Genomic DNA, 18,419 nt, shown 5'->3' with positions numbered 1-18,419 from the left:
TTAATTGGACACAACTCTTACTTTTTTGTTTGTAAAAAAAACTTACATAGCTAAACATTCCTGAAAATATTAGTTGCAGTAGGAGGTTTCACAGTCACACCTTTCATGTATGAAATATTATAAACCATAGACATAGTCATTAACTCATTCATAGGCGGATCTATGAAGGGGCCTGGGTGACACCGGCCCCCCCAAATTTGTTATTTTTTATGGGTTAAATACAATTTTTATGCAATAAATAATATCAAATTAGATTTGTCATAGTGGTAATGCATTGACTTTGGACTAAAAGTCTTAAGTTCAACCCCTTATACAAGCATTTTATTTATTTATTTTATTTATTAGTGCCCCTCTACACTAAATATTCTACATCCCTTTACCAGTCTAACTGTAAGAAAATGAGGAAGTAAGGTATCTAGCTAGGAGAATAAATAAAGATGGGAAGGTGAAACCAATTTAATAAGGAAGTCAATTGAAACTCACATTGTATTTTTAGTTGCTCTTACAAAATATTTTTCGAACAAAAAAAAAGAAAAAAAGAAAAACTGTTGTTTCATTTGAGCAATAAAAAACAAAATGGGAGACACGGGAAACTTAGGAAACAGGGAGGTGATGGATGATAAGCTTCGCAAAGCTGCCAGGGATGGCAACCTGGTAAGCTTCGTGGAGGAAGCACGACACAATGAAATAGAAAGTGGCAGAAGTGAAGAGTATTTTCTGAGTCAAACCGAAGATTCTAAAGAAAATATCCTTCACTTAGCAATCCGATTTGGGCAAAATGAATTCATAGAAAAAGTTTTAAAGGGCGGGGAGTTATTGCCAAGAGCTGTAACTGATCAGCTGATTCAGCAGCAAGACTATTACGAGGAAACCCCTCTTCATGATGCGGTAAGGACGAGAAACATCGAGTTTTTCAAGTTGCTCTTTGAATACCAACAGGGGCAGCAGGAGGCTACGGTGTTGACGCCGGTGGGTATGGCCTTGAGTATGCAGAACAGAGACGGCAACACGCCCTTGCACACTGCGCTTATCTATGGCGAGGATGAGATAGCTACATTATTGGTGAAGCACTATCCTGACCTCGCTCATGTTGGAAAGAACGGTGACGGAGAAACCCCACTTCATCTTGCCGCTGAGGAGGGCAACATCGAGTTTTTCAAGTTGCTCTTTGAATACCAACAGGGGCAGCAGGAGGCTACGGTGATGACGCCAATGGGTTTCAACGCCGGCTTGAGTATGCAGAACAGTGAAGGAAACACACCCTTGCACATTGCGCTTATCAATGGCAAGGATGATGTAGCTTCATTGTTGACGAAGCACTGTCCAGATCTTGCTTGCGCTAGGAAAAACAATGACGGAAACACCCCTCTTCATGTTGCCGCAGAGGAGGGCAACACCGAGTTTTTCAAGTTGCTCTTTGGATACCAAGAGGGGCAGCAGGAAGCTAAGGTGTTGACGCCAGTGGGTATCAACGCCGGCTTGAGTATGCAGAACAATAAAGGAAACACACCCTTGCATCTTGCGCTTATCAAAGGCAAGAATGATGTAGCCTCATTGTTGGCAAAGCACTGTCCCGACCTCACTCGCAGTAGGAAAAACAATGACGGAAACACCCCTCTTCATGTTGCCGCAGAGGAGGGCAACACCGAGTTTTTCAAGTTGCTCTTTGGATACCAAGAGGGGCAGCAGGAAGCTAAGGTGTTGACGCCAGTGGGTATCAACGCCGGCTTGAGTATGCAGAACAATCAAGGAAACACACCCTTGCATCTTGCGGCAGGGGCAGGCAACACCGAGTGTTTTAAGCTGCTCCTTGAATATGATCTTAAGCAGGCAGAGGTCACAAATAAAGATGGCAACACGCCGTTACATGTTGCATTTCTCAAATCCAGCCATGACATAGCAACATTGTTGTTCAAACGATGTCCTGACCTAGTTCGTGTAACCAACAATATGAAGGAGACGCTTCTTCATCTTGCAATCGAACAATACCGACATATTATTAGTAAGTTTTTTTTTTTTTTTGAGAGCCATTAGTAAGTTACTAAGTAATCTTAAATTAGAGAATACTTTTGCAATGATTATACTCCGTAATAAATTGGTAGTCATTATAATCATTAATCTACACCGTAATATAAAATACTACGTAATTAATGATGACTATTAATATAGTTGACTAATTAATTAATGATTTAAAATAACTTTTACAACACAAATAGATTAATAAAATATCTATAATCAACCCATCTACATATTTAATTTACACTATAACACACAATTTGTTTTCCTTTTTTTTTTTTTTTTTTACACTAATGGTGACCATTATTATTAGTTTAGCGTGGTAAATCTATAATATATATAGGTCAACAATCCCTAAGATGAATGGTTCTTTAATTTTTTTTTTTCAAAACTTAGTTTGGTCATTATTATACATCCATTTGATCGCCAATTTGTATTTGCCTCAACCTCCATAGAAAATACTTGATTGTTGGGTAAAAAAATATGAGTTAATGATTTAATATAAAGAAGATGATGAAATTAATTTGATTGCCAATTTGTATTTTTTTTTTAAGTTTATGTTTTATACTTTATCATAGTGCTTGAAAATGAAGGATTTAAGATTTGGAATTATTATGCATGGTAGCTACAATTTTATAAGTCATTAAAAGCCATCCCTGAATAACAAGTAAAATTATATCACATTACACTTGAACATCATTAATTAATTTATTATGACGCAGAGTGAGGATTACTTGTCTACATATGTAATTACACAAAACCAATATTAATAAAATTTTCATTTGAAATTTAACTTGTTCATAATTAAGGTAATGCACAATTCATTTCATGTTAATAATCAAACAACCAAGTACTATGTATGCTTCAATTTGTAGAAAAAGTCGATGTATATTTATCTTATTTATAGTAGAAGATCTAGAAAATGTGAAGATTATTTTCTGATTTGTATAATTTGTTGAATCATTAGATTTACCAATCGAGAAGAGAGAAGATCTAAGTTCCAAATATCTTGACATGATAAAATTAATGATAGAGAAGGAGAGTTGTGTAGCATGTATGCAAGATGCCACAGGAGCGACTCCTCTACATAGGGCAGCATCAATCACCTCGACCTACACTCAAAAGATCATTAGACTCATACTTGATAAATGTCCGCAATCAGTAGTGGGGGTGCGTAATAATTCAAGCAAGACTATCTTGCACGTTTTGAAAACGATTCCGAGCTACAAAAAAGCCAAAGCCTTGCTTGATATTCCAGAATTATTTGGGCTCATAAATCATCAAGACAACGACGGAAACACGCCATTACATTGGGCTGCAATGAATTTGAACCATAACATGGTGCGAGCTCTATTGAATTCCTCCGCCAAACGAAGTATTATAAACCATGATGGAATCGCCGCTGAAGATTTGATTCAAGAGCAATTTGAGGTAGGAACTGTCATTGCTTTTTTTATGTTAATGTTTTTGTATCCTATTATTTTACATTATTAGCAGTAACTGATGTTTTGCCTTTTTGTTTATTGTTTTACATTATTAGCAGTAACTGAAGTTTGCTATATTTTTTAAGAATTCTTTTTTTAGTTCTAGTTTCTTTAGCTAATGACTCTCTCTTTCTATCTCTCATCATCAAATAAAACTCTTTTTATCTTTCTTTTAATCACAAAATTTTTGTTTTCCTCAAATAATTAGGAAATGCCAAAATAGTTAAAAATAAATTAAATTACAAACTTGTAATAATTTTATAAAAAACAAACCTATATTTTGATCTTTTATATAACATATAAGTATTTAATTTTAAAATTAGTAAATTTTATTTGTGGTTGTATTGAAGTATAAACTTCCCAAAGAATAAATATAATTTTCCCACATTGAGAAAAAAAGAGAGTTAAACACTTTATAAAATTAAGTGGCTATATTTCCTATTACCATATGATTTTATGATTTGGGGGGTTAGTTAGTTTTATTGGGGTTACTTTGTTAACTTATCTAAGGTTACTAAATAAGTATTAACTAGCAAGTGCTCGTGCGATGCACAATTTATAAACCAACTTTTAATTTTTTGAATAAGGTATTATTAATCCCGTAGGGAAAAAAACTAACACAATTCAATTAGTAATAAAGGGTTCATTTTTACTAACAAATTAATTTTGTCATTTGGATTTATTTCATTTCCTTTTTTTTATTTATATATATAATGTTATTTGTTTATTTGAAAAATAAATGAATAATACTCACATAATTATTAGAGATATAAACTAAAATTTTCCTACCTCCCATAGATATAAACTAAAATCTTCTTACCATAGACAACTATACAATCGAATATTTGTTTTACTCGTTGTATTCACCAAATTTTAGACACAATAATAACTTACCTTATATTTGACCCACCACCATATAAATTTTTCCTAAGCAAATCATTGTGTCAAAAACAATTACGGAGTACATAATATCCATACAACCAATTAACAACTGATAGAATATACAACACAAATATATAAATATGGATTTGGTGAATTTTTATACGAATGAAAGATATTTATTAAGATTTTTAAGAATAAAAGACAAATTTCATCAAATACCCAATTATGTATGTAAATATTTTTTTTTATGGATATGTATTCTTATACTGTAATCATTTAAATTTTGAATATTAGCAGGGAATTAGTAAGGAAATATGAAAAATTAATGGTTATAGAAAAATAATGTTTTAAAAGTCTACGAAATCTTTAATTATTATATATGCGTAAATTTTTGGCATAATTATTGTTTGGAAAATATTGTTTAACTCTTTTTTAAGAAAAAGTTACATTAGATATATATTTTTAATCTAAGTTAATTTAATTTCAATAAATTGTATTCCCCTAAAAAAAAATTCAATAAATTGTATATTAACAATTCATAGACTCTACATGACTACATTAATATAAAATTAAATTATTAGATATATATTTTTTTAATCAAAGTTAATTTAATTTATTCACCATGATTCTTTAAGAGGGGTATGGTCAAATATCATAGTGAATGTCATATTGAAGAACGATATATTAATCTTTACATAATATAGATATATAATATGGCCTTGAAATGAAAAATATAAAGACATATATGTTATGACTATGACTATTATTTATATAGATGACAATACAAAAAAAAAAAAAAAATATTGTATCTTATTTTATTATTTGAATACTATGATTTGAATTGAATATTTTTAGAATATTTTTTTATTAATGTATTTTTTGAATATTTTATTTTTACCGTATCATGCTACCATTATATTTGTAGACTTTTTTTTTTAATTTGAGAAATAATATTTCTAGACTTTACTATAATAGATGTTATGACCATTATACTCGTATTATGCAATATGAAATACTTGTATAATTCTTTCCTTTATTCATAATGTCGCAATAATATTGCTAGACTTTACTATAATAGATGCTCTGGCCATTTTCATGACCATCTATTATAGTAACTGATTACATTATGATTTATGAGCAAAGAAACATCACTCTATGCTAGTATGCTATTAATAAAGGCAATTCCCAAAAACAGTCCTAACACTATTTTAGAAATAATATTGCTAGACTTTACTATGATAGTTTATGTAGTTATTTAGAATAAAATATTTAAAATATTTTTTTATATGGAAACATAAATGTATAATAAAAAATTAAAAATTTTAAAAAAGATATCGAATCATAAAGAGACATTTGTCAGTCTCACATTGAGGCGCTTGTCTTTTAGTATAATATATAGATAGATAGATTATTTAGAATAAAATATTTAGAATATTTTTTTATATGGAAACATAAATGTATAATAAAAAATTAAATTTTTTTAAAAAGATAACGAATCATGAAGAGACATTTGTCAGTCTCACATTGAGGCGCTTGTCTTTTAGTATAATAGATAAATAGATAGATAGATAGACAGATAGATTCGTGATCTGTACACCCGGGTGTACCATGCGCATGGTACACCCGGGCAAAAACGACATCCTCTTCTTTAATGCAGTTTCTTACGCATGGTACACCCGGGCAAAAACAACATCATCTTCTATGATGCAGTTTCTCATATTTTGTTTTATTCTCTAACATTTCACCCAACAATAATTTAAGATTTCGTTTTTAAATTTCATTTCAAAATTTCAGCTTTCAAATTTTTTATCGTTCATATTTCTAACCAATTATATATATAGTTATAATGTTCATTGTAGGTTCGGTTTATATTTTTCTTGTGATGTTCTATATGTGATTTAATAATGTTCTTTATTAGAAAACATGATGTACTTTATAGTTATATGTAATGTTCATTTGATTTTTAAAACTATTTATTTCCTTATGTCCATAATTATATCATATAATGATTTTTTATTATGTTAGATATTTTAATACATTATTTTAAATATTCATGTTCCCCGATTGTAATTGCAATGTACTTTTATTGTCACATAATATTCATTGCTTATTGTGAAATGTTCTTTGGATTTATTTTTTTGGATCTTGGTAGATATAATATAAATAAGTTATGTTCATTACATAATATTAACATGTTCTTTAATAAAATTACGGATGATCCTTAGATTTGAAAAATAATCAGAAATAGAGGAGATCTCAATTCTCAAAAGAATACCGTCATCAACTTTAGCTTCATGATACTGCTTTCAAAAAAAAAAAAAACATAGTTAATGATAATTAATATTAAAAAAAATATAGAATTAATAGTTGATATAGTATTTAAATTAATGTTATAATAATTCAAAGAACATATATACAGAATATTTCAAAAAAAAAAGAACATATATACGTAACAAATCAAAGAACATCGAATCAAAGAACATACAAGATAAATAAAAAAATCATACCGGATAAATCAAAGAACATAGAATCAAATAACATGAGAGATAAAAATAAAGAACATTCATATGATTGTTCAATAATTATAATAACGAACATAAGTACACTTTATAAAGAACATCATCTTCAACCTTTGTCATATGGATCTCAAATTCATAAATATAAAAATTGAAAAAAAGAAAAACACACAATGATATTTTTACAATAAATAATAACGAAATATAATCAACCTAATAAGCACAATTTTGAAATTAAAATAATAAAAAATAAAAATAAATTACCTTCTCCGTAAATTCTCTAATTAATTCCAATCGTCGCTACTTTCTCTCTCTTAATTTCTCACTCTAGAATATTTTGAAAAATTTGAAGAACATTAAACTTTTAATTTTGGAGTTAAAAAAAATGTAATTGATTTAGATAAATCCCATAAATTAAGGAATAGATTGATTTTTTTTTTTTTTTAAAATAAAAGGATCAATTTTACCAAAGTGTACCATGCACATGGTGCACCCTGGTGTACTATGCAATTTTAATAAAAGGTTAATTTAATTTAACATACAATATTGTCTTAATTAGTTTAATTTTATATTCTAATTTGAAATTCTTTCATTTACGTTAGGAATCTCAAATTTCCTAATGTAGAATAATACTCCCTCTATTTCTCAATAATGTTCTTATTTCGAATCTTTTACGGTACCTGTGTTTCTTATTATGTGCAACAAAAGGTATTACTTGCATTATTAATATCTAGTTTGATTTGTCTTGGTGAATATATTATTAATATCTATTTTTTATAATTTTTTTCTAGTGTGAGAGATTAAAAATGTTTACGGTCAAAGATTTGTAAAAACTTGCATTGATTACGTAAATATATAAAAAGGAGGGAGTATTGTACTTCCTCCGTTTATTTTTAGTTGACACATTCTTTTAGTCACGTTTGGCAATGCACAAATTCAATCATTTATATCTTTAATTAGCGATAAGCAAAAATTATAAAAAGTTGATATTTAGAAAATAAAAATTATGACGAATCTAACAAGGTCTCACTTGACTATATTTTTCTTCACATATAAATAACAAAATATGGTCAAAGGAGGGTGTGTGAATAGTGCTAAAGTCAAAATGTGTCAACTAATAAAAAACGGAGGTAGTTTATTCTTCTCCAATTTCTTATACCAGCCACTTTATCATCATCACCTGACACATCAGCCATATGAAAATGTCGCAATATAGTTTTTTATTTATTTATTTATTTTTTTAGCATTTTTGATAGCTTAGAAACTAAAAACTTATTAATTTCTGTACCTTTTTGTTTGTATCCATATAACTTATAAAACTTTCACATAAAATGGTCTCATGAGCATTTGCTAGTTTGCTAATGTTTGTTTCAAATATAATTTATTTATTGACATAATCAAATGTATTGGTAGTAAAAAAAAATGTACATACATGCACGGATGCACCAGAGCCTCAGAGATCATGAAATATGCAATCAACATGCATGCATTACACGAGGAATTGTATGTTATTGATGACGTGTATGTAATGGTACAGGTGATCATGGAGAAAAAACAAATGACAATGGAGGTATGTGAAGCTACAGAAAGGGCGGATGTAATCTTTTTAAAAGAAAGACTGCATCAATTTGGAATGATTTTTCTATTCCCGCGAGATTCCAACAGGAGGAACATCCTTCATAAATTAATGCAGTTAAACAGCGGAATGACTATGTTACACGCTGATTTTGTTGATTTCATCGAACAAGTTGTTGAGAGCTTTCCAGAACTAATCTGTCAAGTAGACCTTAATGGAGACACTCCGCTTCATATCCTTTTGCAAAATTCTCCTGACACTATGATTCCTTCTGCTTTGGAGTCATGCACTTATAAAGTGTTGCCATTGTCAGAATTACCCCTTGTGGGGCAATTATTAGAGATATTTTGTTCGTATTTTAATAAAGCTCAAGAAGAGGCTAGTGTAAAAGGAGGTCGTTATGACCCGCCATGGTTGGTGCAAAACGTGGTAGGAAATACACCCATTCATGAAGCACTCAGAGTAAATCATGGCAAGGAAGTGGTGAAAAAACTATTAAAGCTGGATGTTGCAGTTACTGCTAAATTGACAAACAATCTGAATGAAACACCTCTTCATCTCGTAGGTGGACGTCCTGAGGGTAAGTCACTAAAGCTCTGTCCTCTCCTGTGTAAACAAATGTGTCAAAACCTGTGATAACTTAATTATCCTATCCTGCTTGATTAGCTGCGGAACCACTGGACAAAGACGACATTAAAACATTGAATGAAGCAAATATGGATGCGGCTTGCACATTTGACAAGAATGGTCTAACACCTCTCTTAAGGGCGGCTCAGAATTATAATTTGTTTATAATTTCGGCATTGCTTAGTCAATCCCCTGAAGCAACATATATGGCCGATGAGAAATATGGCAAGTCACTCTTGCACCTGTTAATAAATCGTACTTCATACTCTACTAAGAACCTTCTTAAAGGAGACCCAAAATTAAAAAGATTACTTGCCTATAAAGATTATGAGGGAAACATGATAAATTAGAGAGAAGAGATAATAGAATGGTTTTTGTATTGCTTGCTTGTTTATTATTCATCAATAGGTTGAGTATTTATACAAAACCTAACCTCATAAGATAGGAAACAATATTCCTAAAAGATATACCATATATCCTAATGATATATTCTCAAAATAATATCTTAACATAAATATCCTAAATATATTATTCTCTTAAATGATATATACGGAAAATATATCACACATATATTTTCCGATATCTCTAACACCCTCCCGCAATCGTAACGGCAGTAACACGAACGTTGCGATTGGAAATTCTTCACTTTGTTGAAGCCGAGATGCACACTCTTGTGATGTCGCCTTCAATTTTTGTCTCTTCTTTTCAACGATGAGAATGTTCATCTTTTCGAACTCATCAGTCATCAATCAAACAGGAACGTCATTCTTTTCGAACCTGCAAATATAACAATTTTTGGTTTTTCCAGAGCCAATCAAATATTGGTTTGTCAGAGTAAACCACACTCAAATTTCTTATTGGCCTTTCAGAGTAAACCACACTCAAATTTCTTATTGGTCTTTCAGAGTAAACCACACTCAAATCCAAAGAAGCAAAATTATGCTCGAATCAACTCACAAACCTCGTCTCACGGCACAAGGAGAACCGAATATATCTTGTCTCACGACACAAGCGAACCGTTTTTTTTTTTTCATCTTTGAGAGTCAAAGACACACCAACAACTTTATTTTGATCTCAATGCTTAGAAAAGCCACGCATGATGTAATGTATACATCAAGTCATCAACTCAAATTCTGCACCAACACTAACTTGCACAGCGGAATAAACTAAAAAAAATTTGGTAATTTTTGCTAAAAGATCATCCCACCGGTGGGTTTAATTTCTAACCCACCGGTAGGGGGGAAATTTTTTATGAACGGTCCCAAGATTTAACCTGCTCTTGATACCATGATAAATTAGAGAGAAGAGATAATAGAATGGTTTTTGTATTGCTTGCTTGTTTATTATTCATCAATAGGTTGAGTATTTATACAAAACCTAACCTCATAAGATAGGAAACAATATTCCTAAAAGATATACCATATATCCTAATGATATATTCTCAAAATAATATCTTAACATAAATATCCTAAATATATTATTCTCTTAAATGATATATACGGAAAATATATCACACATATATTTTCCGATATCTCTAACAAAACACGCCATTGCATTTGGCAACTAAAGATGGACGCTTTGAGCATGCAATTAATTTTCTTAACGATATGGAGCTTCAAGAGATTAACTTTCTTCTAGATCAGAAGAATGATGCGGGTACAACTCCTTGCGATTTAATAATTTCCGCACCAGAGATTCCAATTGGCGTAAGTTGTTATCAATGCATTTTCTACTTCAACCGTTTGTTCATAATTTTTTACATTCAATACAAAATACAAGTATTACATACGTAATTACATAGGAACAATTAAATGAAAGTCTTATGACACTAGAAATATATTACCTCTTTTGTTACACAAAAAGAAAAAAAAAATGTTTTGATAAGGGTCACCAAAGTTTAAATTATAGCTTAAATAAGTGTTAATAAGCCCTAAGTAGTTCAAATAAGTTTACTTAAGTTCATTTAAGTTATTTAAGTTCAGATAAATAAAAATCAGGTGAATAGAATACACCTTTTGTGTATAATATTCAGCTGGTGGATAATGGATTGCCTTGATTCTCCTCTACTATAGCTAGCTAGAATTGGTACGAAGAGGTGTGTTCAATTAGAAGTTCAGATAACATGAATAGTGTGTTCAATTTCCACTAGCTATCATCATGTTCAATTTAGGAGTGATCATAGCTAGTGGAATTAATTATATAAATATTAGGAGTGAATTTCTTGTGAGAACATCTTCATATGAGAATGTGAGAACCACACATACATAGATATAATATACATGACAGTTATACTCGGTATATAATATGAGAATGTGATACTTTTTTGTACTTACTTTTTCTAAAAGAATAACTCAGTTTATTTCCTTTCGGTGCAGTTGAATTTAATTTTGAATGGACGTTGGAACTTATTAGGTTTTCGAAGTGTGTACGGTATTGCTGCTTCTAATGTGGATGGATATGTGAACACAATTGGTGTAATAGCAGCACTTTTGATGACAATAACGTTTACAGCAGCATTCACAGTTCCCGGTGGAGCCGTTCAAGACAGTGCAAATGAAAGATCTAAAGGGACTCCAATTCTTGTAAATGACGTGGCATTTCAAGTTTTTATGTTCTTTGACATATTGACAATGTGCCTATCAGCAATGGTCTTATTTTGTCTTCTTTGGATCCTGGCTGCCGGTAATAAGCGCAACTCGGTGATGTTAATGGATTCCAGCATCTTATTGCTATTGATATCATTCTACACAACTCTGCTGACTTTCATGGCAGGAGTGTACGCTACAACGATTTATGTTAAACCCTGGATTGCTATCTACACTGTGGTGATATGCGCTTTACTAATGATATTCATGCAAAAAAGTTTCATTGTAAGATGGGTAGGACTTACTGGACCAGTGATGGCTTTTTATTGGAATATATTTGTTCAGAAAGTTTCGCCAATATATAATTTCATCATCTTCATCATCAAAAGGGTTTTATCGTTCATCATTTGGCTGCTTGGGTACATCAATTACATCACGCTAGTAAATAAACCCGAAGAAAGGCAAAGCTTAATGAGGTCGGAGGTTTGACAGACTTAAAGATAGGCATGACCTAGCTAGAGGAATGTCCGAAGAAAAAAGGCCTGCTCTTGTGAAAGACGCTGCCTCATTAAAAGGCCTAGCTAAGTTCAGCTACTCAAGCTAGTGATTGACAAGAAAGGTGGAATTATATTAGCAAAAAGCATTGCATGGAAGAAAATAAAGTTCGGATGGTTAGCACCAGTAGTGGCACTATAAGTGTGGTGGCTTTTTTAAGAGTGAGATTTTATTTTATTTTTATCTAAATGTTTGATTTTGTGTAGTGAAATTGGTTAGAAATTGATATTGTAGTTACATACTTATATGTGTGGGAACTTTATTAATTTGCTGATTTGTTTGTAATAATACAGTATCATCTTTATTTTGTTTGTTCAAAAAGTTTACTTCACCTTTATACTACGGCACGGCAGCAGTATTATTGTATTATAAAGATCATTCTCCATTGTTATTTGAATACAAGTACTAATAGCTGAACATTATATTGCCTCTTTGATGTAAAAAAAAAATATTATATTGCCTCTTTGTTGTTTCAAACAAAAGAATAAAATTATATTGCCTCTTTGTTTTTAGCCATTTTTTTAAAAAGTTTCGTAACTCCTTATTACGTATGTAGTCCTGTTAAAAGATTGGAGAAAACATCTTAGTTTTGTATTGATAAACACAATAATATATATATTCAGGGGCAGATCACATGACACACCAACTAGGCCTGAGCAAAACTATCTGATTATCTGATAATCCGAAAATCCGATCCGCATCCGATCCGAAAATTTAGGATAACCGATCCGAAAACATTTTCGGATCGGATACCCGATCCGAAATTTTCGGATATCGGATCGGATATCGGATATCGAAATTTCAAATTTCGGATATCCGAATATCCGAAAAAAATACCCTGCCAGCAATCACTAAATACCACCAAAGGCCCAAATAAATAGCCCTAAAGCCCAAAACCCAAACCAAAAAACCTAAATAATTCCTTAAACCTAGTAATCTACCGCCCCCTCCTCTCTCTACTATCTTCTCTCTCCTCAAGCACTAAAAACCAGTGAAACCCATGTCTTGTTCTCTTTTATCCTCTATTTCTCTTGGATCTCTGCAACCCCACTGCCCTTATTAGCTACTATATCTCTTACCTTTCATCCTCTTGAATTTTTCCTCAGTTTTCCTCCACAAGAACCACCAACAAACCGGCTTTCTCATTCGAACCTCACGGTCGCTTCACCCCTCGGCCCATGCACCACCCTCCTCCAGCCGCCGTCATATGAAACGCAACCGAGGGTGGTCACATCCTCGAGCTTCCAACCCGCAACACCAAGGACAAGTCGACAAATTCTCAGTCCATTGAAATTTATTTGCATATTTATTTGAAATTTCTTTGATTTGTGTAAAGATTATTTTTATTTTTTTTTTGTGAAAATTATTTGTTGGGTTTTTTTTATTTATATATTTAGTCAATTTTATCTTCTTCTTGTTCAGTTGCAATCAACTTACTTATTTAAGAGAAGTGTTAGAGGCTTACAGAATTTTTTTTGTTGTTGGTTTGAAATGTACAGTACAGATTTGCTTGCTCAATGCGCAAGTTCAATTTTAGCATATATAATATTAATTTGTCTTTTAAAAAATAAATTTAGCCATTAAATTAACAGGAAAAATAAAAAGTTATTGAAAGTGTCGGATTTCGGATATCTGAGCTATCCGATCCGAAAATTCGGATATCCGATAATTTCAGATCGGATACAGATATCAAATATATGAATTTTCGGATACGGATATCCGATCTGAAATTCAGTTTCGGATCAGATATCCGATCCGTGCTCACCCCTAACACCAACACACAAAAAAAGAAAAAAAAAAAACTAAGAGACCTCCTATAACAGATAGGCGGTCTCTTTGTTTCTTTTATTTGAAATTAGCCCACTGTCAGTTTTTAAATATCAAAGAGACCCCCTATTAAAATATCAGATAGGTGGTCTCTTTGTTGCTGCTGTTGTCATCATGTCATTAGAGACCTATTATCTAGATAACAGGTCTCTTTCTGTCAATATTTTGCGCTGCTTTCACATTTCATTAAAGAAACCTGTTATATTTAATAACAGGTCTCTTAAGTTATCTAACTTTTTTTTTAATAATTTTTGTTTTTAAGTAAAAAATCATAAAGTTAGTTTAATGTAATAGTTTTATAGGGTATGTATTTTTATATCCTATTTTTAGATGGAAATCACTTTGGTGAAATATAATTTTTTTATATAATTTTTGGATTGAAACAAGTGATCAATTATTTATGGTGACTTATAAGTTTGAAAATCCTGAATCGGATCCGCGCGCCACTGTATATATTATACAATAAGACCTCGGTTACCTTAAGCTGCTAAAAGATATATTTACCAACTATATCTATACAATATTACAATAAGACATATTAACTAACCAACGACTTCTAATCTTACCACCTTTAACTTTTTGTTTTTTTTTTCTATAATATTTAGGCTGGGTTCTGATTTTTAAGTAGTTAGCTGCTTAGCTTTCACTTTTTTAAAATAAAGGGATTTGGTTTCTTTAATCATATAAAGTGGTGGTAATAACCTTTTCCATCTTTTACGGACACTAATGCAATACTTTGAAGTCTGAAGCCAAGTAATACGAGTATACACTTAACTTAAATCATAAGCAGTACTTCTCCATGCATACACGATTTATAATAAGGTAAAAAAAACAAGGTATGAAGTACTATATACGTAGATTTTAAAATCAGTCTATTCTAATTTTATAAACATGAAATGATAGAATAATGGTGCGTGAGCTATTCGGAATTTTATATAGAGATTATAGTATTATGATAAAAGTTATATTGTACTAATTGACTATTGGTGTAGTGGTGATTGGGACTACATGAAAGGGATTACGAAAGTGCCAGCTAAGTTTGCGATTAACGACAATTAACAACAATGAAGACTGAAAAACAAGCAATAAACGAGACAAGAAGAATTTACTGTGGGAAACTCGAGAACCGAGAAAAAAACACACCAATCCATTATTGAGTAATAATTTGATGAAGAACAATGTAGTTTACAAGCTTTCAATCACCATGAAAGCTCCCACCCTAAATTAACCCTCTCAAACACTCAAACCCTAATAAGTGTTTGGGTTACAAGACTTTCTCTCTCTACATCTTTTCCCCTCATCCTATTACTCTCTTACAAATCACGAGTATATATAGTGCTAAAAATACAAGGCAAATAATACAAGCGCTAAGAATATAAGTTACTAACAAAGGAGAAATCAAGACCGTAAAATCGAGGCTCAAGCGTGATATAACAGAGCCCCGAGAAACCCAGTGGAGCGCGGCCTGTCCAAAGAACAGGAGCGGGCGCTCGAGAAGACTGGAAGAAAATAGCCAAAACAAGCCTCGAAGGAGCTGGCGCTCTACCAGAGAGGAGCGGGCGCTCCGTATTCTCCTACTGGACAGCTTCTTATAAAACAGCCATATCTTCCTCGTTTCTTGGCCAAATTGAGCTTGTGACCAGTTGTTGGAAAGCTCTGGAGACGAGTTATTACCTCCAACTTTAATGATCTCAATATCACTTCTAGATCTTGAGATATGGTCATTTGAAGTCATCCCTTTGTCATCCACCTTTACTTCACACCAAGCAATAGCCCATCTCATAAGCTATGCACCCCCTTAGCCTCCTTAAATCGTTCTCTACACTTCTCAAACCCAACACTACACTTGGTAGGGAGGACCCGTATTCGATCCCCCCGTAATAAATGGAAGGAGACTAGAACCTAACCCCCAGAACTGATCCAACATCTCAAAGAAATACACTATCAAATCCAACGGTTGTTCCCTTCTCCAAACATTCCGCTTGAAGAAAAAAGAAAAAACCTATTCCTAACATTTCATTTTTGTTTTAATGTACTTTACAAACCGTCAAACTAAAGATTTGCGGAGTATAATTTACAACTTTATCATGTCTTCATCATGTCTCTTCAAATATCTACAAGTCAGTAATACTTTATTTAGTATTTTAGCGATAAAATTCTCAAAAATCTCAATTAGGTTGGCTCATGCTCTATACCATTTGTAACATTTTCAACTAGTGAACATTATTTTTGGGTTACTAAAGCTAAATATATACTCTGTTTATTTTGATGGATTAAGTGGGAGTATATAATTATAATCCCTTCACTTATTTTTATATTCTTGATGTTTGTTGTGCATGGGTTTTAATGTAAGCATTAAGCTTAAATACCTTAAATTACGTGTTATTAGAAATAAAATCCCACACAATGTTAATTATATTATGTTGAAATGAAAATTCTGAACAAGAATCACATGACATGGAATAAAACAAAAAAGGAGTAAAGTACTAAAGTGCAAGAAGTAAAATTTAAGAAACATAATAAGCATCGCGTATAGTTTATTCAATAATTGTTTTTAGGGTAACGAATATTAAAAGAGCTAATATAAAAAGATGACATGACATGTGCTACAATGCAAAACTTCACTAAGGTTTGGTTCCATATACGAGTATAAACTTTCATCTTAGTATGTTTTGCATCTTTTTATATTAGTTCTTTTAATATTCGTTACCCTAAAAACAATTATGATAAAAAACAAAGGAAAATTTACCATACGTGATGAATATTGAATACACATTGTAATGAAATGATGATGATTGATGAACTAGTTAATTAACGTTCACAAAAAAAATTAAAATAAAAAACACTAATTAATGACTAAATGATGGGCTTCATATACCACTCCCATTTGTGTGCCTCCATTATTACACTTATTAGCTATTCTAACAATACTATATTCACCTTTTTTTTTTTTTTATTTATATATATATATATATATATATATATATATATATATATATATATATATATATATATATATATATATATATATATATATATATATATATATATATATATATATATATATATATATATATATATATATATATATATATATGTATGTATATATATAAATGCATCACTATATTTTCTCAAAAAAAAAAGCATCATTATATATTCATTATGTTAATTGTTATATTTCCTCCGTGGCAGAATAATTAACGCGCTTGACTTTTTTTCCTCTATTTATATTAACAAACAATGACTATATTTCTTTAGTAGCGTAATAAATCAACTTTTTTCCCATGATCTTTTATTAAATAGTTATTAATATTAAGTTTCATTTTTTTTACTTATTTATAACTATACACTGCATATAATTATGGTCAAATTAGTGCATAGACATATGTGATAGTGCAGAATGTGTCAATTAATATGAATTAAAACAAAGGAAGTAATATTGTTTGGTCGACAAAATTATGCCACATCCACTCCATAAAACTGATATAATTTGACTTTTTGCAGTACTATTAATGTACTACTCCCTCTGCCCCAAAAAAACTGACGCATTCAACTTCGCACACATATGCAAATGTATAAGTTTGACTTTATTAATATATAATTAAATTTTAATGAAAATGATTTTAAAAATATATAATATTATGATACAATGATACATCATATTAATACCTATCTAATAACATATTTAATGATAAAATATGTTTAAATTATGTTATTAAAAATTATGATCAAAATTAATACAACAATATTGAAAAAAGTCTAACATCCCACTTTTTCTGGGACAGAGGTTGTAGATTTGATCATAAGCTTTTGATGATGTATTATAAATAAATATTATTATGTATCATTTAAACAAATTCAAATAGATATTATTTCCTCCGTTTTTTTAATTGCACCGTTAAGGTTGGACACAACGTAAAAGAAAGTACAAATTAAAATAAAAAAAGATTTACATTGAGAATAAAGAAGGGTTAACTACGATGTATATAAATTATTTAGATTAATTTGTCCGTTTACATATAATTCAAGGTGCGTATCATGAAGGTGCGTTACAAATATTTTTTTAAAAAAAACAAAGGAAGTATCCAGTTTGTTGAAAAAGTGAGCGGGTGTAAGAAAAAATTGACATAGGTCATGTTTGGTGAAAAAACTAAAAACTTAATACTACACCTGATTGATGTGTTAGGTAATTTGACTAGCTAATTGTGTTAGTTGATTCAAAATATCTGATTGTATAAAACTTTTGGGAAATATTTAATTGCTTAAAGTTGTTAGAGTATCCAAAATGATCAATAAGCTATTTGTAAAGATCTTGATCAACAATGGCCTATCCTGCTAGCCCAGCCTGAAA

The 18,419-nt window shown here is 30.9% G+C and overlaps 1 protein-coding gene across 1 annotated transcript; it reads left to right on the top strand.

The window, feature by feature from the left end:
- The first annotated feature begins 532 nt into the window (after nt 1-532).
- LOC145617655 (uncharacterized) lies at nt 533-9,454 on the top strand. The gene is made up of 4 exons (XM_081672383.1): nt 533-2,002; nt 2,984-3,447; nt 8,436-9,054; nt 9,141-9,454. The coding sequence occupies exons 1-4, from the start codon at nt 577-579 to the stop codon at nt 9,449-9,451; spliced, it is 2,820 nt and encodes a 939-aa protein (XP_081528509.1). The 5' UTR covers nt 533-576; the 3' UTR covers nt 9,452-9,454.
- Nucleotides 9,455-18,419: the final 8,965 nt, after the last annotated feature.

This window comes from Chenopodium album, chromosome 3 (genome assembly GCF_948465745.1).
Source record: "Chenopodium album chromosome 3, dcCheAlbu1.1, whole genome shotgun sequence".
Classification (NCBI taxonomy): domain Eukaryota; kingdom Viridiplantae; phylum Streptophyta; class Magnoliopsida; order Caryophyllales; family Amaranthaceae; genus Chenopodium; species Chenopodium album.
Note: the sequence above shows the minus strand (reverse complement) of the source record. Positions and strands in the feature narration are given on the sequence as shown.

Excerpts from the sequence above, each read along its gene's own strand:
- LOC145617655 (XM_081672383.1), top strand. The coding sequence starts at position 577 with ATGGGAGACACGGGAAACTTAGGAAACAGGGAGGTGATGGATGATAAG. Across the intron at positions 3,448-8,435 it reads TGATTCAAGAGCAATTTGAG|GTGATCATGGAGAAAAAACA; the intron begins GTAGGAACTGTC and ends GTAATGGTACAG. Across the intron at positions 9,055-9,140 it reads CGTAGGTGGACGTCCTGAGG|CTGCGGAACCACTGGACAAA; the intron begins GTAAGTCACTAA and ends CTGCTTGATTAG.